Raw genomic sequence first — 24,318 nt, forward strand, 5'->3', positions numbered from 1 at the left:
GCTAATCATCTTCCAATACAATTTAATTAGTCCCCTAATAATTAAGTTGAATGTAAATAATTAAGAAAAGTCGAAAGTTAGTCAAAGTTATAATTAAACAAATACATAAGAAGTAACACATGATAATACAAAATGATACATTAAAGGATATGTAGTTCCGTTAGTACTAGTCTAAAGTCAGTTGTATATCCACACTATCACTAACCATTTTTTAGAGAGAGAAAGTGAAGAAAGAAATGGCGAACCAGTTGGGAAGTCTAATGGAGACGATAAAATCGAAGGTGAATTATGCATTGAAGAGGAAGAAGTCAAAGAAGCCTTACTTGAAGATGGATAAAAGCGCCAGTGTTAAGGTGGAAATTCGCAGTAGAAAGGCTCGTCAACTTATTGATAAGACGCTTAAAGCCGCTGATCAGCCCAACAAGTTAAGCCTTTAGATCGACTTAATCGATCTCTTTAATTTGTTATTTATCGATCGTAATTCAAATTATATCATGTCGTATATATATATATGTATTCATCAATAGATATAGTTTGGTGTAATAATTCAACTAGGATCGAATTGAATAACAACATGTCTTCGATAACTTGATAATAACAGGGTTTCCAGATATATGTATATTTCTTTCTTTTCTGTTTTTATTTTTAATGAATTATTAATTGTTCATCTTCTCAATACAATGAGGCAAAATACCAATAATTTCCGAAAACTAGGTTCTTTTTATCCGGAGAATATATGAATACTACCTCCGTTACATTTGTGCAATTTTTTGGTATTGTTTGTGAGATATAAAAAATTTAAGAGTTGCACATAATATATGTAACGGCGATCTTTAATTTATGTCTGAGCATAATAGTATATGTACTCCGTATATGTGTAAAATATTTTAAAAACGCATGTTACTTGTGTATAAGTGTTACTACGGTAGTAATCAACTAGGTTCTGTAGTTGATAATTAAATTTTGGTAGGCTCCGTTGTTTATTGAAATTATACGAGAATTGACTAGTTTGCGGAGAGTTGCAATGCAATTGTCGTATGAGTATTACATTTCTCAAAATAAAAAAGGAGGCAAGAAAAAACCACACATCATTCACGAACTTATTGCTATTGTACTATTAATCTATTATGGAGTCTTAATTTATTACAGTACCTTACAAAATGGAGTTTATGTTCTTCGATTAGTTATGTACTCTGTATAAATCGACACCATCAAATAACGCCCAACGGCCCCAACCCATAGTGTTGGTGGACTTGCTTCCACCCGCGAGAGTTCCCTCTTTCTATTGGTTTTTCGCGTCACCATTTCTTTACAAAATTTTAAGTTTGGCAAAGTTGTTTTGCCATGCTTAGCCCATGCTATATGCTATACCTCGATGGATCAAACCTTTTGGACCGTTGTTTTGAATATTTGGGTTTATCATATGTGAAGTTTTTTGGGACTTTCTAATACCTAAAATTAGATCTTTTGATCCCATCCCAAATTTCCAAGGGTTAACGTACTAAAGAGCTCCTCTTATTGATGATTCGCGAATACTTTGACTAAAATATTATACTATCTCTGGTCCAAATTACTCGCAACGTTTAGGTATTATTTGTGAGATATAAAATATTCCAAAGTTGCGAGTAATTTGGACCGGATGTAGTAGTAGTACTAAGGGAAAACATATCTCCATATTACAATCGTATCAGAGGCATCTTCGGCCTTTATGAAACTTTTACAGATGAAGTTATTGTCAATTGTAAATTCATCAATAAAAAATGCGCTTATGGTAGAAAAAAAATGCTACTAATTACATTATTGTCCAAATGAAGTGGAATAACATAAACAGAATAAACTTGCAAAACCCAAAAGGTTCGCATCATAGAGGATAGTGTGACACCCATCTATCGAACATTTCAGAGCATTCTCTACGATAGTATTCTGCAGCTGTATGACCTCCACCCTGAACATTCATTCAAATTGAATTATAAGTCATCTATTCTCGTAAACTAAGCTGCCAAGACTTATACTTTAGTAAATTTTTGCGGCCAAAATGTTAAGAGAGCTGTTCTGAATCCAATATGATCATTTACATGCTGAGATGTCATGAGTAATGTGTATAATTTACCTTCACGGTTGCATATGTCAAATAATAAGCTGAGTTCTTTTCATATTTCCTTGTATACCTATCACATTTCAACATTTAATAAGAACTTTGTAAATTTATTGAAGCAAAGCCAAGGTAGGAAAACTAAAGCTCAGATTATTTACCCTCCAACTTGAGCATCAACAAACCATGGACGCCATTTGTCTGAAAGAGTTAGATTGGCGGAATTTTTGATGGACTTTATCCATTCCACGACTCCAACAAATGTAACAACCATGTCTCGGTCACCACTAGTTAACGCAGAAAATGGACAACTAGTAAGCAAAATCATTCATGCCAAAGGACACTCAAGAAGTCAAGATTCAAGCTAAGATAAGATTACCTGTATACCAGTAGCCTCAGGTTATAGTTGGTGAGGTTTTGATGAACTTGAATAACACTTGGTATATTTTTCGTGTATGATATAGTCTGGTTACACCTACTCCATTGGCTTACCATTCCCTACTTGCATAATAGTCACATATTAGAAAATGTATTTTCATGAATCTATTTTATTCACATATTAGAAGTCAAGATTCAAGCTAAGATACTGAGCTTATGCTGCAGGATAAAAACATTAATATCTTAATTCTTGATATAAACTGTTAATGTAGAGTATAGCCTAAAAAGTCAGTTTGTTCTAAAATGATTTATTTACTGCCACAAAATTAAAGAAACATGATACCTTGCGGATGTGCAAGGCATCCTGGACTGCTTCATCATTTGCCCAGGTATCTGACAGAGTATAATTGAAATCCTGCAACACGATTAGGCATCTAGAAATCAGCAAAAGAAAGATTGAACGATTGAAAGAATTAATAAATGCTAAAAGAGGGATTAGCAAGGAAAATACCCGGCACCAAAGATTTGAAGCTTGAGGGACCGAAAGAATGAATTCATTGGGATCCTCCTGAAGAGATCTTCTAGTCCACCTATCATCAAGCGGGCTACCAAGTGTACATTTTGGCTCCAGAATCTGATTTGGCCATATGCCCCTGACACACTGTGGAAAGAACAATTTTTTCACAACCTAGATTTTTATGACATCAAAGCTCCTTTAAAAGCATTCGTAATCAAAATTATTCTTAGCTATTGATATTTTACAAACCCTCTCATAATCATCAAGAGCAAGGACACATTGTGTGTTATCTGGATCCACATCTACATAGTTCTTTTTGCAGTACTTCTTGGCATTCTGCATGGTGAAGGACAGAAAGAACTTAATTACAAACTGTGGCAGTAATTAATATTCACCGTTTTTCTCCCTCTATTCAAAACAAAGAGCCACTCTAGCTTTGCCTGTTCATACTCCCACCATAGCTTTGTTCATTTCACCTTGATAAAAATAACCTTATTTTAACAAGAAGTTTGGTCTATAAATTCAGATAATAGGGGCTGTTAAGTTCAGACAAGGGCTTTTCAAGTGAAAAGAACGAAGCATATATCTCACAAAAGGGGAGTGCAACAAGCTAAGATCTAGAATGATCACAACTAATAAGAGTAATAACCATTTAATGTTAAAGACATTTACATTAAAAGTAATATCTGATATGAGTGCCATCCTATGAGCGAACTCTACTTTTGAATTTGCATCAATGAAATCATCTGTATTCGGGCTTCCCACTAAATATCCCTGCAATATCAAAACGAATCAGAGATTATACCTACAATTGCTTGATTTATTTCATTAGAAGCAAGTATCCATATGATTCTCTGGTAATATCACCTTAAGGTTTAAGTGTGGCTGCACTCCAGCTTCATTACCTGTCAGAAGCATTTCAGTTTGCCTCACAAATTTCAGGTAACGATTTAGCTATTTAAGCAATAACAAGTAATAAAGAACTAAGTTGATTAAAGTACCTTTTATTACTAATTGTGTGATCAGTGGAACAATAATTCCAGAGTATCCATCACCACCCACAAAGAATGGAACATCAAGATATTGAGGATTTTCTACAACCCACTGCATCAGGAGTTCATAGATTTAGCTTTCTTCGTTTGAGTCATGTTTACCGACTTAAATCTACTAGCATTATCTCGGTTTAATACTATAAAATTTTATCAGTATTTTCTAGCTGTGACTGTGTAGGATCATAATCACAGATAATCTAGCAAGAAAATCATGTCTACAAGTCCACCTGCATCAAAAATTGATAAGCTTCATCTGCTGCTTTTGTGTCTGAGCTTGGCCATCCCTCATGAGTCGTTGAGTAGGAAAAGCCTGTTCCAACTGGTGAATCTAGAAATATTATGCTAGCACTCTGCATATACAGCATAAATTCCCGTTTCAGTACTTTTTCAGAAAAGAATATTAGGTTGGAAAATAGAACTTGGCAACTTGACCTTTACTCCATAACTATCTGTTTTCCTATATCCTCCTTACCTTGGTCCAAGAATGTTCATAAGATCTCAACTGAGGAAGACCGCCTTCTAAAGATGCATCAAGGTCAAATTCTAGTGGTCCTGCCAAATTGTGTACATGCAAAAACGAACTTAGATTACAGACTAATGACAAACAATCCATATACTACTATGACAACTAAGAAGAAGTGTTCATATATAATGTCTAACATGGTACTACTACCAATATTAAGAATAATCAACATAAGTAGATCAATTGTCTAGTGACTTAGCCATATAACAGCAGCTCTTGCAAGAAGATCAAAGCATTGACTAACTTATGATGTATTGAACATAAACCTCAAATGTCCTTACCTAGCTACAAAGTATCACACAAACTTCAACAATCATACATATGCAGGAGTGACAGCTCAAAACACTAAGTGAGTAGAACAAAAAAAATTAAGGATGAAGTTTTTCGTTCTTCCACGTAAGAGTCAGGAAATTAAGAGGGACGAATATATGTGAAAAAGAACCAAGTTAAATAAAGGACCAATAAGGTCCATCAATTGTGTAACATGAGTACATCACAGTACAGTACATGGTTCTCAATTGTGAAGTATATAGTTTATAAAAATAGAAAAGGGCTTTTCACAAATCAAATTAATTAATTATAGATTACAAACCCAGATCAATCACTGTGATTTGTTTATTACATGGCATTTTATCCTTACATAAATTAAGCTCGGAATTCATGATAAAATCACGTGCGGATCGGTGTAATTAATGTTACTTTATACTTAATATCTCCCTTTTATAGCTTCTTGTACGACAATGTTTATCATTTTCCATAAATCAATACTCCCTCTGTTTCATAACTAGAAGCCTAATTCTAACATTTATTACTCACATAATTAAGAGATATAGGCTTCTAATTATGAAGCCGAGGGAGTAAGAAAAAATTCTCGATTTTTACGAAAATGTTAGGTAAATGTTTTATCTCAAAATCAACTTGTATTTTTAGGATTGCAAATTGATGAATCTCTCACTCAAGCAAAACATGCAAGATAGGCCCACGACTATTGATAAACATACGTGTAACTTCCTTTTCCACTATTAATTTTCAGGTCATTTATTTTTCCACCAAACAACTATGAGATGAGCAATATAATTATGCCAAATACAGAGTTAACCATTAATTAATTAAGCAATGATTCACAATTCACATTACTTCATCTGTCTCAATTTAGCTGTCGTAGTACTAATTCAAATTATAACATCAAACAATATATGATTCGCTCTACCAAGATAATCATGAGAATAGATGATAAAAATTACCAATTTCATAAACAAGACTATTCCAAGAAGAACAACCAGGACCTCCAGTAAGCCAAAGAAGTAAAGGGTCTTTCTTTGGATTTCCTTCTGATTCAACAAAGTAGTAGAACATTTCTGAATCTCCCACTTTTATGTATCTATTTTTTTTTCACAATTTACAATCTTTTTTAGTAGCAGAAAGCTTAATTAAAATGCAAGTTCGAAAAAAAAAACAGATAAGATAATTGAATTAAGTTTAGAAATAGAGTTACCCAGTTTGGAGGTTGAAAGGGAGCTTGCCGGAAAATCCAGGGAGATAATCGACGGTCTCGCCGGAGTACGACGGCACCGGCGAGAAGGCGACGGCAAGGAAGAGTAAGATGAACAAATGTATCAGTTGTTTGGATGTGGTCATGGTTTTTTGTTTCAAATTGTCAACTCCTCACTATTGTATAATTATTACTCCGTAGCTTTTAGCCTTTTATATAAGGAGGAGATGCTAGCACTCATGTCGTGTCGTGTTCGAAATTAAATGGGTTAGGAGCCTCAATATTAACTCAACCCATTTATTAAACGCATCGTGTTGTATAGATTCATTTATCAGTAATTAAAATCGTTGGGAACCTTTAACATTACAAGTAGCTCGTTTTTTTGTGTCCGATTCATATAGTATTATATGAAAAAAATATTAGTCTTGTTTATACTGGATCAGTCAGGTTGTGTTAATTTAGTGTTGTCCTATTGAGAATTTTCACACCAATTCGAATTAAACTTGTCGTGTTGACATAACCCATTTTTTCATGTCCGATTCGTGTTGTGTCGGATTTTACCAGCACTAAATAGGAGTACTCCGTATTATATATTGATAAAGTATGAATGATGATGTCTTTATGATTACATGACTTTTTTTCCGTTTTCTTAAGAAATTTCAGGACCCATGATTAGACTAATTTATCATGTAGTACTCCATGTCTCCATATACTATTATAGGACAACATGTGTTCCATGAGTCTCATTAATTATTATTTGTTGTGGAAATGCGGAGTAATTTGTTTACGCTAATCTTGATACTTAGCGCTATGAGTATTAAATTTAATTGATTAAATATAAGGTTAATGATAAGTTAAATTTATAGTACTCGTAAGTCTGTAGCATAGTTAAATCACACTATGGAATATCGGTTGGTTAGACTATTATATAATTTTATGATAATCGAGAAAGAGACTTTTTTTTTTTTATAATATATTTAGAACCATCTTATATATGTATCAATTTTGTTCCTACATTCCACTTCTCTTCAACTTTTACTCTTTAATAATCCATAATTCAACATCAAGATTTAAAACTATATTAACTACCATTGTATATGAAATTTGATGCAAATTGTACATTACTCCGAAAAAAAACTAATTTAAAAAAAAATATTAAGAAAAATACAAATGAATTTTTGTAAATCAACCATTTTTATTACTACCTCCGTTAATTATTATGTGCAACAATGGTATATTTTATGTCTCATAAATAATACTCTTTTGTTGCACATAATAAACAACGGAGGTAGTAATAATGTTTTATCATTTCATTAGAAAATTCCAAGAAAAAGGAAACTCTTGCTCCTTTCTTTAATCCTCACTGCTGAGTGGTGACTAATCGAAAGAATCAAAACAAACCAACTCCACCAGGCATGTATACACAACGCCACCAAAACCAGGAGAGAGAAACCCAATTTTAAATAATACAAAAAACAATGCGGCCCGACGACGAGCCCGAGATAGCCCGTCCTGGATTGGTGCCGGGCTTGATCGGCGGGCACCGGAAAAAGGGGACCGGGGTTCGAGCCTGGTTGGTGATTGACTCAGTGGGTCAGGCTCAAGTGGTTGAAGCAGGGAAGCACTCTATCATGCGACGAACGGGCCTCCCGGCCCGAGACTTGAGGATATTGGACCCGCTTCTTTCATACCCATCAACTGTTCTTGGAAGAGAGAGAGCGATTGTGATTAATTTGGAGCATATTAAAGCAATTATTACTGCCCAAGAAGTTCTTTTGCTTAATTCTAAAGATCCTTCTGTTACCCCTTTTGTTGAGGAGCTTCAAAGAAGATTAGTGCGTCTTCATCAAGCTACCAAAATTCAGGTTGCCCCTTTTTTTAATGATTGATTGCTTTTGATTGTGGTTGAGATATGAGGTTTGATTTTTGGGCGTGTTTTTTTATGATTGATTATCAGTTTTGTGTTGCTATATGTTTCAATTTGGTGTTGGAGTTGAGATATGAGATTTGATTTTTGGGTGTGTTTATTTATTTATTTATTTATTTATTTTTATTTTTTATGATTGATTATCAGTTTTGTGTTGCTATATGTTTCAATTTGGTGTTGGAGTTGATGGTGAATTTAAGTATGTTTATCTAGTTTTTTTTATGGTAATGCTGAATTTATTTATGATATGATTTAAGTGTAATATAGGCATATAGTTTTCCTACAATCAGAAAAATTAAAGCTTGGTAGATTGAGATTGAGAGAAGATTAGGGTATTTATACTTGAATCTCAATAGCTCGGCATAAGCTTAATGGTAGCAAAGAGGCATACTGAGTTGAACAAGTGAAGTATGAAGCATTATGGTAGCGACTTAGTATACTGTTTAGTCATGGATCATGGGATATGTTGAATTTCACTCCCCTTTAGGCTAATCAAGTGCTGGAGTGTCAATTACCGAGTAGATTTGTGGTATGATCAGAGTAAAACATCAAGAGTAATAGACTTGGATTTTATTGAAATCATAAAAGGGGCATTGCTAACTCTAGATTTGCTGATACCTCCTTCAAGATTTGTTCAATGAAATTCTCTTGAATTCTGTCATTTAGCTTTTCTGATGTTCCATATGATTGTTAACTGTATCATTTGTCGCTTATCAACTACTAGTCTGTAAATCTCAGTTCATATTTGTGTGTCATCTAGTTATTTCTTTCGAGTTAGAAATCGATACTTAACACAACACTAAGGTTTGTTACTTTGTTTCCCTATGCTAGACTGCTAGTTATTATGTTATACCTTCTAATTCTTCGTCATACACTGGCTATGAAGGATGCTGGAGGTGGGGCAGATAATTCTGAGTGGCGAAATCTATATGACCTTGAGGAGCCCCCAAGCACTGATGTTAGCCCTCCAGATGATCTTTGCGGCTTCCCTCCACGTCAAGGGGTGAGTGATGATAAGAATAACTTGGAGGAAAAGGAAGATTTGAAGAACAGAGATGGAGTGAAGGTCCTTCCGTTTGAATTTATAGCTCTGGAGGCTTGCCTTGAAGCAGCTTGTAGTTCCTTAGATATTGAGGTATACCCAACTATTTTATGTTTAAGAGTGAAATTCTTGTTGATACTGGTTTGTCATTGATTTCTTTCTTTATTATTATTTTTTATTTTTTCGTATTTTTCTTTACTTCATTTTGGTTTGTGGGTTTTGGTTGTTTTTCTATCAGGCGAGGACATTGGAGCAAGAAGCTCATCCAGCCTTGGATAAGCTAACATCAAAAATCAGCACCCTGAACTTGGAACGTGTTAGGCAAATTAAGAGTCGCCTAGTGGCTTTAACTGGGCGTGTCCAGAAGGTACTGTGATTTACCTAGTTGTTTCCTCTGTACCTGTTTGTGAGGAAGTCTGTACATTTTTTCGTTCCCAGTCCAGAAGCAACTGTGATTTACTAACAATACAAATTCTTTATAAAATAGTTATTGCCTCCGTTCCATATTATTTGCAATTATTGCCAAAATGGATACTACACATTTTATGCAACAAATATTTTCTTTCCTTTTAGGTTATCATTTCTCTCTATCTTTCTCCTCATCACCTGCATCAACTTCAATTTTGGAAAATTTCCCTTAATCATGCATTATTCCCTTTAATAGTTTAATTATAGAAAAGCTTTTTCGGATGTAAAAATGAAAGAGGTTGAGGTGCTTCTCGTAATTTTATGTTATCCCAGGAGACCACTTGTGTAGTTGGATCCATCTCTTGTTGCTCTTGACTACATTACAAGAGATTAATGGAATAGCCATATTCGTAGATCGAGCTCCTTCTCGATACTTGAGAGGCTTATAAGCTGGCTATCATGGTTCCAAACCAACTTTTATGGCCCTGGGAACCACTTCCAATTCTTCTACAATTTATTTGATAAATATCCCAAGATTGATTGGAAATCATGTATTATAGCCTTCAATCTTAGGGATTTTTCTACTTTTCTAGATAGAGGATGAGGAGCTATCCTTGTTCTCTTGATAATTCGGGAGGCCACTTAGGAAGGTTGTTCCATCAATTTTGCTTCTTAACTATCCGTTTTGCTTGTTACTAAATTCCATCTTAGGCCTTATTTTGGCTCTCACTAGTGGGCGCATATGGTTCCAAACATCCCTCGTATTGAGATTTTGACACTGAATCCCGAAATCTCCGAAAATGATTTGATTTTGTGTATTAAGTTTTCAATTTAGTCTCCAAAGATTATTTTCGAACCCTGCAATCTTAGGAATCGATGTGTTCCCCATGTTTCTCATGAGAGACTAGCAGACCTATTTGGTGGTCGAAAATAATTAATTCATGCCTTAAATCACATACCTTGGCCATACCTTGCCCTGGCTTGGCTCATGCCCATGCTCTCTGAAATTTCCCCTTAGATAAGCAAAGACTCTACCCTTTATGACAATAATACCATGTATAGGTGTCTGTTTTAGAATGAGGAGTTTTTATGCCTTTTTCCTTGGCATCTTACCCTCGCAACACTTATGCCCTGTCCTTTTACCTTGAGCAGCAGCGCCTATGCCTTAGCCTTGTGTCTATGCAAACAGATACGCTTATTCCCTTGACTGGGGAGCACATCTTTTATATGGCGTGATTCTTCAAGATTTAGCATGGATATGCTAGTGGTTTTATGATGCCCCAGGGAACCTAAGGTTTTGACATCTCCTAGGTTTCGGGGCAATCATGTGGTACTCCTTGTGTGGGTTTTCATATGTTGAGAGTTGCACCCATAATTGTGTGCTATAGCCTTTGTTAATAGTCTTTGGTCAATTGAGTGACTTTCAAGTTTCAACGTTTGGTATATTCATGGGTTTGGTGACTTGTATGTGCTTTTGGTTTGTGGATATTAAACTTGTCCATGAGAATTTTAGAGTTTCTATCCTTGTGGGTCTGACTCGCTGGTCACCTTGTTGCTACTGTTTATGTGCCTCAGCATGGGGTGTACTAAGGGCTTCCCGACTGTAATAATGGAGGACCCATGAAAATCTTTCAGGTGATGCAGCAAGGACAGAGGGAGAAAGGGAGGGCAAGATTTGTGTTGATATAGAAGGGAGTGAGGGGAAGAAACAGAGAAGAAGGAGATGGGGTTTGGATAGATGCAGATCGGGAAGTAGTATTTTTTCATTTAATTAGACATAGGACCCCTATTGGTTTCTTTATTTTCCTGTCCTTCCATTAGATTTCTGCTTTGCCTATTTTTTTCAGGGTGATGGGGGGATTGAGGGAAGCATACTGGAGGTCATGTTATAATTTCGTTAGTGGCGTTTTTCTCTCCTATGAACCAAAGAAGGAAAAGAATGATAACCAGCTGGTTTCAGCTAGCGTGTGCTAAATTTAAGTCTCATGTTAGGGATCTTTTCCTTGGTTACAGTTTTTTTTTTTTTTTTTTTTTTTTTAGAGGTCAGTTGCATGCCCATCTAACTTTCTAGCTAATATATGGGACTGTTTGTGATTGTGAAATTGTTTTAGTTCAATAGATACAGTTACTGACGTCACATAATGCTTTATATATGAAATGTAATTTTGGTTATTTCAAATACTAATAAACATGCTCCAAGTCCCCAGGTGAGAGATGAACTTGAGCACCTGCTAGATGATGATGATGATATGGCTGAAATGTACCTAACTGAGAAGCTAGCTGAGCAAAACCTTGATGACTCCTCCGTTTCTTCTGTTAATGAGCATGATTATGCTAGTGATGGAGTCCAAGCTGAAATGGAAGAAAGGTAACTGGCAAAAGGGGCTCTGAAAGATTAATGTTTATTTGCTTTGTTATCTAAAGCATAGATGGATCTCATTCTGACTGTTTCAATTCAAGTCCCTAAATGTTTAGCTTTTTTGTATACTAGGATGCCTGCTGAAATATCGGAAGTTAATGGGGGTTCAGGCAGATATGAAAGTGATGCCAACCCTCAAGACCAATATTTTGGAGTGCCTGCACGACTAGCCAGAAGTGGGACACGTACTAGCACGACACACAGTGCCATAAGCAAGCACCTTGATGTGGAGGAGCTTGAAATGCTTTTGGAGGCATACTTTGTTCAGATCGATGGTACACTTAATAAGCTCACTACGGTTTGTAACATACCTTTGGTCTTAAGTTTTCCCTGTTTTCTGTTTCAGTGCACTTACAAATTGACTTTATGCTAGCGTGTTTCGATCTCTTCAAAAATTATGCTTGAACATGATTAACTAGCAGGGAACTGGATAGTATATACTTTGGAGTTTGGAAACAAAAAACATTCCTTCTTGTTTTCATGCAAATTTAACTTGATCAGAACATTTTCTGGTGAATTTAATTCCATGCAAAAAAATCAGGTTTTTGTTGTGTCTCTAATTTTCTATCCTTGATTTTTGAAGTTGCGTGAGTACGTGGATGACACAGAGGATTACATTAATATAATGCTGGATGACAAACAGAATCACCTTCTGCAAATGGGGGTCATGCTCACAACTGCAACTTTAGTTGTGAGTGCTTTTATTGTTGTTGCTGGTATCTTCGGGATGAATATCCACATCGAGCTGTTCGATCCTGACAAAGCTGGAGATCCGGAATTTCTCTGGACTGTTGGTGGTGGAGCAACAGGTTGTTTAGCCCTTTATGTTATTGCTGTCGCCTGGTGCAAGCACAAGCGTTTGCTAGAGTGATCACACAAGTGGCCATTGCAAGAATGATGTGGTGTAATTGGCTTTGTATAGGTTTGATATGAAATTAAATTTTTGCTTAGATGCACTAAACATGTAAATTAGTAAAATAAGCTGTTGTAATCTTGTCGATGGATTTCAACATATATTCATACTGGATTTTGATCTACACAGCTATTATATACAAGTGTCATATATATACTTCCCACTCCATCCAATTGAGAATTTCTCTATTACCAAAAAAAAAAATATATATATATATACAAAATATCTTTGGGCTTGATGGAACTACATGCTTGGTATCTTTTTTTTGGATCTTGCAGTCATGACAATTAACTTAATTATTTTACCCCTCCATTTAGTGAGGTACCTAGTCGATATTATTGCCTTATGTTGGTCCATTATTTCCCAAATTACGACGTTATGGATAATCTTGTGGCCTTAAACATGTAATAATCGTCCTTTAGACAAGTTATCAGAAATTTGAGTAAAATTGAGACCAAGCTTACTAGAAAACAATCTTACAAGGAAATAAGTTATCTAGTATATTGCATGAATCCAATCAAAGAAAGATAAAAGTAGATATTTGAGTGGCAAGATGTGTAGACCACAAAATTCACAACTTCATCCACAGGTGTTTGTAGCCACAGGAAAAGGGTTTAGGCTCCATGCACATAGCACTGCAGAAAACAGATGATGGCTCTAGCAAGTTATTCTTGCAGATTTGTACCAGATAATGTGAAAGAGCTCCTTGATCGTGGAAAGTCTGTAACAGCAGCAACCGCGAGCACAGCCAGAAGTATAGCAGTCTCCGGCTCTGATATTGGTGGAAGGAGAAGGCTTCTCTTATCCTCAACTGCTGCTGCTTTATTAGCTGTAGCAGCCACTGATGCTAATGACAGCCGGACTGCCCTTCTTCAAAGTAAATATCTATGTTTAACCAACTTCTTTATCATTAATCTTAAATTACTTTAATGATGGTTTACGTATAATCAGAGTATTTGAAGAAGTCAGAGGAGAACAAAGCAAAGAATGACAAAGAGGTAAGACTGATTAAGTTTCCCTTATAAAATTGTTATAATTGATGCTTGATTAATCTCAATTAAGAAGGATCAGCACCAACTTATTGAGTTTACAATTTTGCAGCAATACTTTTAAGCTTAACATTGCCAAAGTTCAAAATTTAGAGTACTCTCGGTATCACTACCAATTTCAGTTTTTAGTTTACAAGTTGTATAAACAACTTCAATCTAGGCACACATTTCTTAATTCTAACATTAATGCTGGATGAATTAATCCAATAACACTGTTAGCTAGCTCCTAATAATCAATATGATTAAGATTAATTATTTTTATAGTATTTAATTTCTTGTCACTATTTACCAATGCAGAGAATGGATGATTACTACAAGCGAAATTACAAAGACTACTTTGGATTTGTAGAGGGCACTTTGAGAGCCAAGGATAAAGAACAACTTTCTGAATCAGAGAGAGGTATACTTGAGTGGCTGGACAAGAACAAGTAATTTCAGCGTATTTCTCGTTATTATTCTGTAAAATTCAGCAAATTTTACCTCTGATGTATTTGGTTACACAACTTTGGACAAAGAGACTTCATATTATGATTAAATTTATCAAAATAAATATTTCAATTTTGGTTATTACTAATTATTTGAAAGCATTGAACTAATTGGAGCTAGTATAGAGCAAATAAGATAAAAGTTTTGAATGAATCACACTTATGCCATTGATAAAAGTTCTAATTTTCAAGCAAGTGGCTCATATTAGAGCTGTCAATTCGGGTAAACGGGTCGGGTTTTGGTCGGGTAATAGTGAGTCGGGTCAATTCGGATTAATTCCATAACCTGTGCGGGTCGGGTTTGGGTTGGGTCATGCTTGAGTCGGGTTACGTCGGGTCATACTTCATATCGGGTTTGGGTCGGGTTAAGGTCGGGTTAATAACAGGTCGAGTTACATTTGGGTCGGGTGAACAATAGGTCGGGTTTAATTCGGGTTAAAACGGGTTAGGGTAATTCTCGGGTTCGAGTCGGGTTTGGTTCAAGTCAATAATTTGCGGGTTATAATCAGGTTGGGTCATTTCCAAGTCGGGTCATTCTCGAATTCAAGTCGTGTTATGTTCAAGTCAATAATTTGCAGGTTACAATCAGGTGGTAATTTCCAAGTCAGGTCATATTCGGGCTCAACTAACTATATTTAGATAATTATCATTTTTATTAAACTATTTATTTCCTTTGACTATAATATATATGGCAATATACTAAGGAACTATAGTCTATAATTTAGGAAGATAATTATTATCTCATTTGACCATACAACAAATATATACTATATTTAACTCTTAAATTTGAAGATGATGCTCTTTTCTTTTGCTGGCCTGAACCAACTTGGTCTCCTTAAACAAAATGAGTTGATCATCAATAATAAATTGTTTTAAATTGCATTTAAGGTGATTTGAAATCGGGTCAGGAATAATTTAGGTTGAATTTAGGTCGGGTCAAAAAATTCAAAAGTTAAAGGCTAATATCCACCTTTTTGAGAAATTTTGGAGTCTTCGAGGACCAGTGTCTAAAGTCTTGAATTTCAAGAGAATACATCTCGGAGTCATATAATGTCATTTGGAACCCTATGTAATCATTATTTGTTGTCATAAATGTTCGTGGTAGGCTTGAGTTAATGAAATCGGTGCAATTTGTAAACCAGTAAATTGGTCGTTTAAAAGCAAATTGGATGGTTCCACCCACCCAATTAGACTCTTGGAGGATATTAGAGATCATGGTAAACATTTCGAAAATTTTTATTTACAGGCAAAAAAAAGTCAAAAATTTCAAAATTAAAGGAATTTTTATCCACGCTTCTTGAGAAATTTTAAAGATTTCACGACCCGGCGTTGAAAAGCCTCGAAAATTTAAGGGATCCAACTCGGGGTCATATAATGCCGTTTGGAATCATAAATAATCTAATAATCATCAGATGTTGTCATAAATGTTCGTGGTAGGCTTGAATTAATGAAACCAGTGCAAGTTTTAAACCGGTAAATTGGTCGTTTAAAGGTAAATTGGATAGTTCCACCCACCCAATTGGACTCCCGGAGGGTATTACACACCATGGTAAACATTTCGGCAATTTTTATATCCGGGCGAAAAAAAATCAAAAAATTCTAAAATTGAAGGCTAATATCCACGCTTTTTGAGAAATTTCGAAGTATTCAGGGACCAGTGTCGAAAAGAAATGAGATTTAAGGGGATACATCTCGGGGTCATATAATGTCGTTTGGAACCATAAATGATCATTATATATTGTCATAAATGTTCGTGGTAGACTTGAATTAATGAAATCGGTGCAAGTTGTAAATCGGTAAATTAGTCGTTTAAAGGCAAATTGGATTGTTCCACTCACCCTATTGGACTCCTCGAGGGTATTAGGGACCATAGTAAACATTTCGCCAATTTTTATTTTCGTGCGAAAAAAAGTCAAAAATTTTCAAAATTGAAAGCTAATATCCACGTTTTTTGAGAAATTTTGAAGGTTTCGTGACCTGGTGTCGAAAAGGCTTGAGATTTTAGGGGATACATCTTGTGGTCATATAATGCCGTTTGGAACCATAAATGATCATTATATGTTGTCATAAATGTTCGTGGTAGACTTGAGTTAATGAAATCGGTGCAAGTTGTAAATCGGTAAATTGGCCGTTTAAAGGCAAATTGGATGGTTCCACCCACCCTATTGGACTCCCTGAGGGTATTAGGGACCACGGTAAACATTTCAGCAATTTTTATTTTCTTGCGAAAAAAAGTCAAAAAATTTCAAAATTGAAGGCTAATATCCACACTTTTTGAGAAATTTTAAAAATTTTAAGACCTAGTGTCGAAAAGGCTTGAGATTTTAGGGGATACATATCAGGGTCATATAATTTCGTTTGGAACCAAAAATTATCATTATATGTTGTCATAAATATTCGTGGTAGACTTGAGTTAATGAAATCGGTGCAAGTTGTAAATCGGTAAATTGGTTGTTTAAAGGCAAATTGGATGGTTCCATCCACCCAATTAGACTTCCAGAGGGTATTAGGTACCATGGTAAACATTTCGGTAATTTTTATTTTTGTGCGAAAAAAGTCAAAAAATTTCAAAATTGAAGGCTAATATCCACGCTTTTAGAGAAATTTTGGAGGTTTCGTGACCCAGAGTCGAAAAGGCTAGAGATTTTAGGGGATACATCTTGGGGTCATTTAATGCCGTTTGGAACCATAAATGATCATTATATGTTGTCATAAATGTTCGTGGTAGACTTTAGTTAATGAAATCGGTGCAAGTTGTAAATCGGTAAATTGACCGTTTAATGGAAAATTGGATGGTTCCACCCACCCTATTGGACTCCCAGAGGGTATTGGAGACCATGATTAACATTTCGGCAATTTTTATTTTCGTGCGAAAAAAAGTCAAAAAATTTCAAAATTGAAAGCTAATATCCTCGCTTTTTGAGAAATTTTGGATGTTTCGTGACCCGATGTCGAAAGGCTTGAGATTTTAGGGGATACATATCGGGGTCATATAATTCCTTTTGGAACCATAAATGATCATTATATGTTGTCATAAATATTCGTGGTAGACTTTAGTTAATGAAATCGGTGCAAGTTGTAAATTGGTAAATTGGCCGTTTAAAGGAAAATTGGATGGTTCCACCCACCCTATTGGACTCCCAGAGGAGAGGGTATTAGGGACCATGGTAAACATTTCGGAAATTTTTATTTTCGTGCGAAATAAAGTCAAAAAATTTCAAAATAAAAGGCTAATATCCACGCTTTTTGAGAAATTTTGAAGATTTCGTGACCCGGTGTCGAATAGGCTTGAGATTTTATGGGATACATCTCTGGGTTATATAATGCCGTTTGGAACCATAAATGATCATTATATGTTGTCATAAATGTTCGTAGCAGACTTGAGTTAATGAAATCAGTGCAAGTTGTAAATCGGTAAATTGGCCGTTTAAAGGCAAATTGGATGGTTCCACCCACCCAATTGGACTCCCAGAGGGTATTAGGGACCATGGTTAACATTTCGGCAATTTTTATTTTCGTGCGAAAAAAAGTCCATAAATTTCAAAATTGAAAGCTAATATCCACGCTTTTTGTGAAATTTTGGAGGTTTCGTGACCCGGGGTTGAAAAGGATTGAGATTTTAGGGGATACATATCGGGGTCATATAATTCCGTTTGGAACCATAAATTATCATTATATGTTGTCATAAACGTTCGTGGTAGACTTGAGTTAATGAAATTGGTGCAAGTTGTAAATCGATAAATTGGCAATTTAAAGGCAAATTGGATGGTTCCACTCACCCAATTAGGCTCCGAGAGAGTATTAGGTATCATGGTAAAGATTTCGGCAATTTTTGTTTTGTGCGAAAAAAAGTCAAAAAATTTCAAAATTGAAGGCTAATATCCACGTTTTTTGAGAAATTTTGGAGGTTTCGTGACCCAGAGTCGAAAAGGCTAGAGATTTTAGGGGATACATCTCGGAGTCATATAATGCCGTTTGGAACCATAAATGATCATTATATGTTGTCATTAATTTTCGTAGTAGACTTGAGTTATTGAAATCGGTGCAAGTTGTAAATTGGTAAATTGGCCGTTTAAAGGCAAATTGGATGGTTCCACCCACCCAATTAGACTCCCAGAGGGTATTAGGTACCATGGTAAACATTTCGTCAATTTTTGTTTTTGTGCGAAAAAAAGTCAAAAAATTTAAAATTGAAGGCTAATATGCACGCTTTTTGAGAAATTTTGAAGGTTTCTTGACCCAGAGTCGAAAAGGCTAGAGATTTTAGGGGATACATCTCGGGGTCATATAATGCCGTTTGTAACCATAAATGATCATTATATGTTGTCATAAATGTTCGTAGTAGACTTGAGTTAATGAAATCGGTGCAAGTTGTAAATCGTTAAATTGGCCGTTTAAAGGCAAATTGGATGGTTCTACCCACCCAATTTGACTCCCACAGGGTATTAGGTACCATGGTAAACATTTCGCCAATTTCTATTTTCATGCGAAAAAAAAGTCAAAAAATTTCAAAATTGAAGGCTAATATCCACGCTTTTTAAGAAATTTTGGAGGTTTCGTGACCCGATGTCGAAAAGGCTTGAGATTTTAGGGGATACATATCGGGGTCATATAATTCCGTTTGGAACCATAAATGATCATTATATGTTGTCATAAACGTTCGTGGTAGACTTGAGTTAATGAAATCGGTGCAAGTTGTAAATCGGTAAATTGGCCGTTTAAAGGCAAATTGGATGGTTCTACCCACCCAATTTGACTCCCAAAGGGTATTAGGTACCATGGTAAACATTTCGCCAATTTCTATTTTCATGCGAAAAAAAGTCAAAAAATTTCAAAATTGAAGGCTAATATCCACGCTTTTTGTGAAATTTTGGAGGTTTCGTGACCCGGTGTGGAAAAGGATTGAGATTTTAGGGGATACATCTCAGGGTCAAATAATGCTGTTAAGAACCATAAATGATCATTATATGTTGTCATAAATGTTCGTGGTAGACTTGAGTTAATGAAATTGGTGCAAGTTGTAAATCGATAAATTGGCCGTTTAAAAGCAAATTGAATGGTTCCACTCACCCTATTGGACTCCCAGAGGGTATTAGGAACCATGGAAAACATTTTGGCAAGTTTTATTTTCGTGCGAAAAAAAGACAAAAAATTTCAAAATTGAAGGCTAATATCAACGTTTTTTGAGAAAATTTGAAGGTTTCGTGACCCGGTGTCGAAAAAGGTTTGAGATTTTAGGGGATACATCTCGGGGTCATATAATGCCGTTTGGAATCATAAATGATCATTATATGTTGTCATAAACGTTCGTGGTTGACTTGAGTTAATGAAATAGGTGCAAGTAGTAAATCGGTAAATTGGCCGATTAAAGGCAAATTGGATGGTTCCACCCACATAATTGGACTCTCAAAGGGTATTAGGGACCATGATAAACATTTCGGAAATTTTTTTTTTCGTACGAAAAAAAGTCAAAATATTTCAAAATTTAAGGCTAATATCCACACTTTTTGAGAAATTTTGGAGATTTCGTGACCCAGTGTCGTAAAGGCTTGAGATTTTAGGGGATACATCTCGGGGTCATATAATGTCCTTTGGAACCATAAATGATCATTATATGTTTTCATAAATGTTCGTGGTAGACTTGTGTTAATGAAATCGGTGCAAGTAGTAAATTGGTAAATTGGTCGTTTAAAGGCAAATTGGATGGTTCCACCCACCCTATTGGACTCCTTGAGGGTATTAGGAACCATGGTGAACATTTCGGAAATTTTTATTTTTGTGCGAAAAAAAGTAAAAAAATTTCAAAACTGAAGGCTAATATCCACGCTTTTTGAGAAATTTTGAATGTTTCGTGACCCGGTGTCGAAAAAAGTTTGAGATTTTAGGGGATATATCTCGGGGTCATATAATGCCGTTTGTAACCATAAATGATCATTATATGTTGTCATAAATGTTCGTAGTAGACTTGAGTTAATGAAATCGGTGCAAGTTGTAAATCGGTAAATTGGCCGTTTAAAGGCAAATTTGATGGTTCCACACACCCAATTGGACTCCCAGAGGGTATTAGGGACCATGATAAACATTTCGCCAATTTTTATTTTCGTTCGAAAAAAAGTAAAAAAATATCAAAATTGAAGGCTAATATCCACGTTTTTTGAGAAATTTTGGAGGTTTCGGGACCTAGTGTCGAAAAGGCTTGAGATTTTAGGGGATGCATCACGGGGTCATATTATGCCGTTTGGAACCATAAATGATCATTATATGTTGTCATAAATGTTCGTGGTAGACTTGAGTTAATGAAATCGATGCAAGTTGTAAATCGGTAAATTGGTCGTTTAAAGGCAAATTGGATGGTTCTACCCACCCAATTGGACTCCCAGAGGGTATTAGGTACCATGGTAAACATTTCGGCAATTTTTATTTTTGTGCGAAAAAATGTCAAAAAATTTCAAACTTTAAGGCAAATATCAACGTTTTTTGAGAAATTTTAGAGGTTTCGTGACCCAGAGTCGAAAAGGCTAGAGATTTTAGGGGATACATCTCGGGGTCATATAATGCCGTTCGGAACCATAAATGATCAATATATGGTATCATAAACGTTCGTGGTAGACTTGAGTTAATGAAATCGGTGCAAGTTGTAAATCGGTAAATTAGCCGTTTAAAGGCAAATTGGATGGTTCCACCCTCCCTATAAGACTTCCAGAGTGTATTAGGGACCATAGTAAACATTTCGGCAATTTTTATTTTTCGTGCGAATAAAAGTCAAAACTATCAAAATTGAAGGCTAATATCCAGGCTTTTTGAGAAATTTAACAGATTTCGTGACCCGGTGTCGAAAAGGCAGGAGATTTTAGGGGATACATCTCGGGGTCATATAATGCCGTTTGGAACCATAAATGATCATTATATGTTGTCATAAATGTCCGTGGTTGACTTGAGTTAATGAAATCGGTGCAAGTTGTAAAATGGTAAATTGGCCGTTTAAAGGCAAATTGGATGGTTCCACCCACCCTATTGGACTCCTTGAGGGTATTAGAAACCATGGTGAACATTTCGGAAATTTTAATTTTCGTGCGAAAAAAGACAAAAAATTTCAAAACTGAAGGCTAATATCCACGCTTTTTGAGAAATTTTGAACGTTTCGTGACCCGGTGTCGAAAAAGGTTTGAGATTTTAGGAGATATATCTCGGGGTCATATAATGCCGTTTGGAACCATTAATGATCATTATATGTTGTCATAAACGTTCGTGGTAGACTTGAATTAATGAAATCGGTGCAAGTTGTAAATCAGTAAATTAGCCGTTTAAAGGCAAATTGCATGGTTCTACCCACCCAATTGGACTCCCAGAGGATATTAGGAACCATGGTAAACATTTCAGCAATTTTTATTTTTGTGCGAAAAAAAGTCTAAAAATTTCAAAAGTGAAGGCTAATATCCACGCTTTTTGAGATATTTTGGAGATTTCATGACCCAGAGTCTAAAAGGCTAGAGATTTTAGGGGATACATCTCGGGGTCATATAATACCGTTTGGAACCATAAATGATCATTATATGTTTTCATAAATGTTCGTGGTAGACTTGTGTTAATGAAATCGGTGCAAGTAGTAAATTGGTAAATTGGCCGTTTAAAGGCAAATTGGATGGTTCCACCCACCCAATTAGACTCCCAGAGGGTATTAGGTACCATGGTAAACATTTCGTCAATTTTTGTTTTTGTGCGAAAAAAAGTCAAAAAAATTTAAAATTGAAGGCTAATATGCACGCTTTTTGAGAAATTTTGAAGGTTTCGTGACCCAGAGTCGAAAAGGCTAGAGATTTTAGGGGATACATCTCGGGGTCATATAATGCCGTTTGTAACCATAAATGATCATTATATGTTGTCATAAATGTTCGTAGTAGACTTGAGTTAATGAAATCGGTGCAAGTTGTAAATCGGTAAATTGGCCGTTTAAAGGCAAATTTGATGGTTCCACACACCCAATTGGACTCCCAGAGGGTATTAGGGACCATGATAAACATTTCGCCAATTTTTATTTTCGTTCGAAAAAAAGTAAAAAAAATATCAAAATTGAAGGCTAATATCCACGTTTTTTGAGAAATTTTGGAGGTTTCGGGACCTAGTGTCGAAAAGGCTTGAGATTTTAGGGGATACATATCGGGGTCACATAATTCCGTTTGGAACCATAAATTATCATTATATGTTGTCATAAATATTCGTGGTAGACTTGAGATAATGAAATCGGTGCAAGTTGTAAATCGGTAAAGTGGTCGTTTAAAGGCAAATTGGATGGTTCTACCCACCTAATTGGACTCCCAGAGGGTATTAGGTACCATGGTAAACATTTCGGCAATTTTTATTTTTGTGCGAAAAAAAGTCAAAAAATTTCAATATTGAAAGCTAATATCAACGCTTTTTGAGAAATTTTAGAGGTTTCGTGACCAAGAATCGAATAGGCAAGAGATTTTATGGGATACATATCGAGGTCATATAATGCCGTTTGGAACCATAAATGATCATTATATGTTGTCATAAACGTTCGTGGTAGACTTGAGTTAATGAAATCGGTGCAAGTTGTAAATCGGTAAATTAGCCGTTTAAAGGCAAATTGGATGGTTCCACCCTCCCTATTGGACTCCCACAGGGTATTAGGGACCATGGTAAACATTTCGGCAATTTTTATTTTTCGTGCGAAAAAAACTCAAAACTATCAAAATTGAATGCTAATATCCACGCTTTTTGAGTAATTTAAGAGATTTTGTGACCCAGTGTCGAAAAGGCTTGAGATTTTAGGGGATACATCTCGGGGTCATATAATGCCGTTTGGAACCATAAATGATCATTATATGTTGTCATTAATGTTGGTGGTAGACTTGAGTTAATGAAATCGATGCAAGTTGTAAATCGGTAAATTGGTCTTTAAAGGCAAATTGGATGGTTCCACCCACCCAATTGGACTCCCAGAGGATATTAGGAACCATGGTAAACATTTCAGCAATTTTTATTTTTGTGTGAAAAAAGTCAAAAAATTTCAAAAGTGAAGGCTAATATCCACGCTTTTTGAGATATTTTGGAGATTTCGTGACCCAGAGTCTAAAAGGCTAGAGATTTTAGGGGATACATCTCGGGGTCATATAATGCCGTTTGGAACCATAAATGATCATTATATGTTGTCATAAACGTTCGTGGTAGACTTGAGTTAATGAAATCGGTGCAAGTTGTAAATCGGTAATTAGCCGTTTAAAGGCAAATTGGATGGTTCCACCCTCTCTATTGGACTCCCAGAGGGTATTAGGGACCATGGTAAACATTTCGGCAATTTTTATTTTTCGTGCGAAAAAAACTCAAAACTATCAAAATTGAAGGCTAATATCCACGCTTTTTGAGAAATTTAAAAGATTTTGTGACCCGGTGTCGAAAAGGCTTGAGATTTTAGGGGATACATCTCGGGGTCATATAATGCCGTTTGGAACCATAAATGATCATTATATGTTGTCATTAATGTTCGTGGTAGACTTGAGTTAATGAAATCGGTGCAAGTTGTAAATTGTAAATTGGCCGTTTAAAGGCAAATTGGATGGTTCCACACACCCAATTGGAATCCCAGAGGGTATTAGGGACCATGATAAACATTTCGGCAATTTTTATTTTCGTGCGAAAAAAGGTCAAAAAATTCAAAATTGTAGGATAATATCCACGCTTTTTGAGAAATTTTGGAGGTTTCGTGACCAGGTGTGGAAAAGGCATGAGATTTTAGGGGATACATATCGGGGTCATATAATTCGGTTTGGAACCATAAATGATCATTATATGTTGTCATAAATATTCGTGGTAGACTTGAGTAAATGAAATCGGTGCAAGTTGTAAATCGGTAAATTGGCCGTTTAAAGGCAAATTGGATGGTTCCACACACCCAATTGGACTCCCAGAGGGTATTAGGGACCATGATAAACATTTCGGCAATTTTTATTTTTGTGTGAAAAAAGGCAAATTTCAAAATTGAATGCTAATATCCACGCTT

General features: G+C 35.6%; 3 protein-coding genes across 4 annotated transcripts in view; 2 read left to right on the forward strand and 1 right to left on the reverse strand.

The window, feature by feature from the left end:
* Window positions 1-1,493: 1,493 nt before the first annotated feature.
* On the reverse strand, window positions 1,494-6,271 carry LOC145560517 (serine carboxypeptidase-like 18). Its single transcript, XM_081621774.1, has 14 exons — window positions 6,058-6,271; window positions 5,807-5,943; window positions 4,512-4,591; window positions 4,267-4,389; window positions 3,989-4,091; window positions 3,855-3,892; window positions 3,660-3,761; window positions 3,237-3,323; window positions 2,982-3,131; window positions 2,814-2,885; window positions 2,472-2,590; window positions 2,254-2,379; window positions 2,111-2,168; window positions 1,494-1,945 (listed from the first exon to the last, which is right to left on the reverse strand). Exons 1-14 carry the CDS (start codon window positions 6,198-6,200, stop codon window positions 1,862-1,864), a joined length of 1,422 nt encoding a protein of 473 aa, XP_081477900.1. The 5' UTR covers window positions 6,201-6,271; the 3' UTR covers window positions 1,494-1,861.
* A 1,112-nt stretch (window positions 6,272-7,383) lies between these two features.
* Window positions 7,384-12,887, forward strand: LOC145559215 (magnesium transporter MRS2-3-like). Its single transcript, XM_081620651.1, has 6 exons — window positions 7,384-7,919; window positions 8,868-9,116; window positions 9,262-9,390; window positions 11,639-11,799; window positions 11,923-12,148; window positions 12,434-12,887. Exons 1-6 carry the CDS (start codon window positions 7,533-7,535, stop codon window positions 12,719-12,721), a joined length of 1,440 nt encoding a protein of 479 aa, XP_081476777.1. The 5' UTR covers window positions 7,384-7,532; the 3' UTR covers window positions 12,722-12,887.
* A 366-nt stretch (window positions 12,888-13,253) lies between these two features.
* LOC145559221 (uncharacterized) overlaps window positions 13,254-24,318 on the forward strand; it is a 100,174-nt gene continuing 89,109 nt past the window's right edge. Inside the window, exons 1-3 of one of the 2 annotated variants that reach the window (XM_081620657.1) lie at window positions 13,254-13,640; window positions 13,715-13,761; window positions 14,110-14,280. In XM_081620657.1, coding sequence (XP_081476783.1) covers window positions 13,412-13,640; window positions 13,715-13,761; window positions 14,110-14,244 — 411 coding nt within the window. In that variant the 5' untranslated portion in view covers window positions 13,254-13,411 and the 3' untranslated portion in view covers window positions 14,245-14,280. Of the gene's footprint in view, window positions 13,641-13,714; window positions 13,762-14,109; window positions 14,380-24,318 lie in introns of those variants that run through there. The other variant, XM_081620656.1, reaches the window with a different exon arrangement.

This window comes from Chenopodium album, chromosome 9 (assembly GCF_948465745.1).
Source record: "Chenopodium album chromosome 9, dcCheAlbu1.1, whole genome shotgun sequence".
Classification (NCBI taxonomy): Eukaryota; Viridiplantae; Streptophyta; class Magnoliopsida; order Caryophyllales; family Amaranthaceae; genus Chenopodium; species Chenopodium album.

Coding starts and splice junctions, on each gene's coding strand:
- LOC145559215 (XM_081620651.1), top strand. CDS start 7,533: ATGCGGCCCGACGACGAGCCCGAGATAGCCCGTCCTGGATTGGTGCCG. Junction 9,117..9,261: donor GTAGTTCCTTAGATATTGAG/GTATACCCAACT, acceptor TTTTTCTATCAG/GCGAGGACATTGGAGCAAGA. Junction 9,391..11,638: donor TAACTGGGCGTGTCCAGAAG/GTACTGTGATTT, acceptor CCAAGTCCCCAG/GTGAGAGATGAACTTGAGCA.
- LOC145560517 (XM_081621774.1), bottom strand. CDS start 6,200: ATGACCACATCCAAACAACTGATACATTTGTTCATCTTACTCTTCCTT. Junction 4,092..4,266: donor CTTATCAATTTTTGATGCAG/GTGGACTTGTAG, acceptor CTCCTGATGCAG/TGGGTTGTAGAAAATCCTCA. Junction 2,169..2,253: donor GTTGATGCTCAAGTTGGAGG/GTAAATAATCTG, acceptor GAAATGTGATAG/GTATACAAGGAAATATGAAA.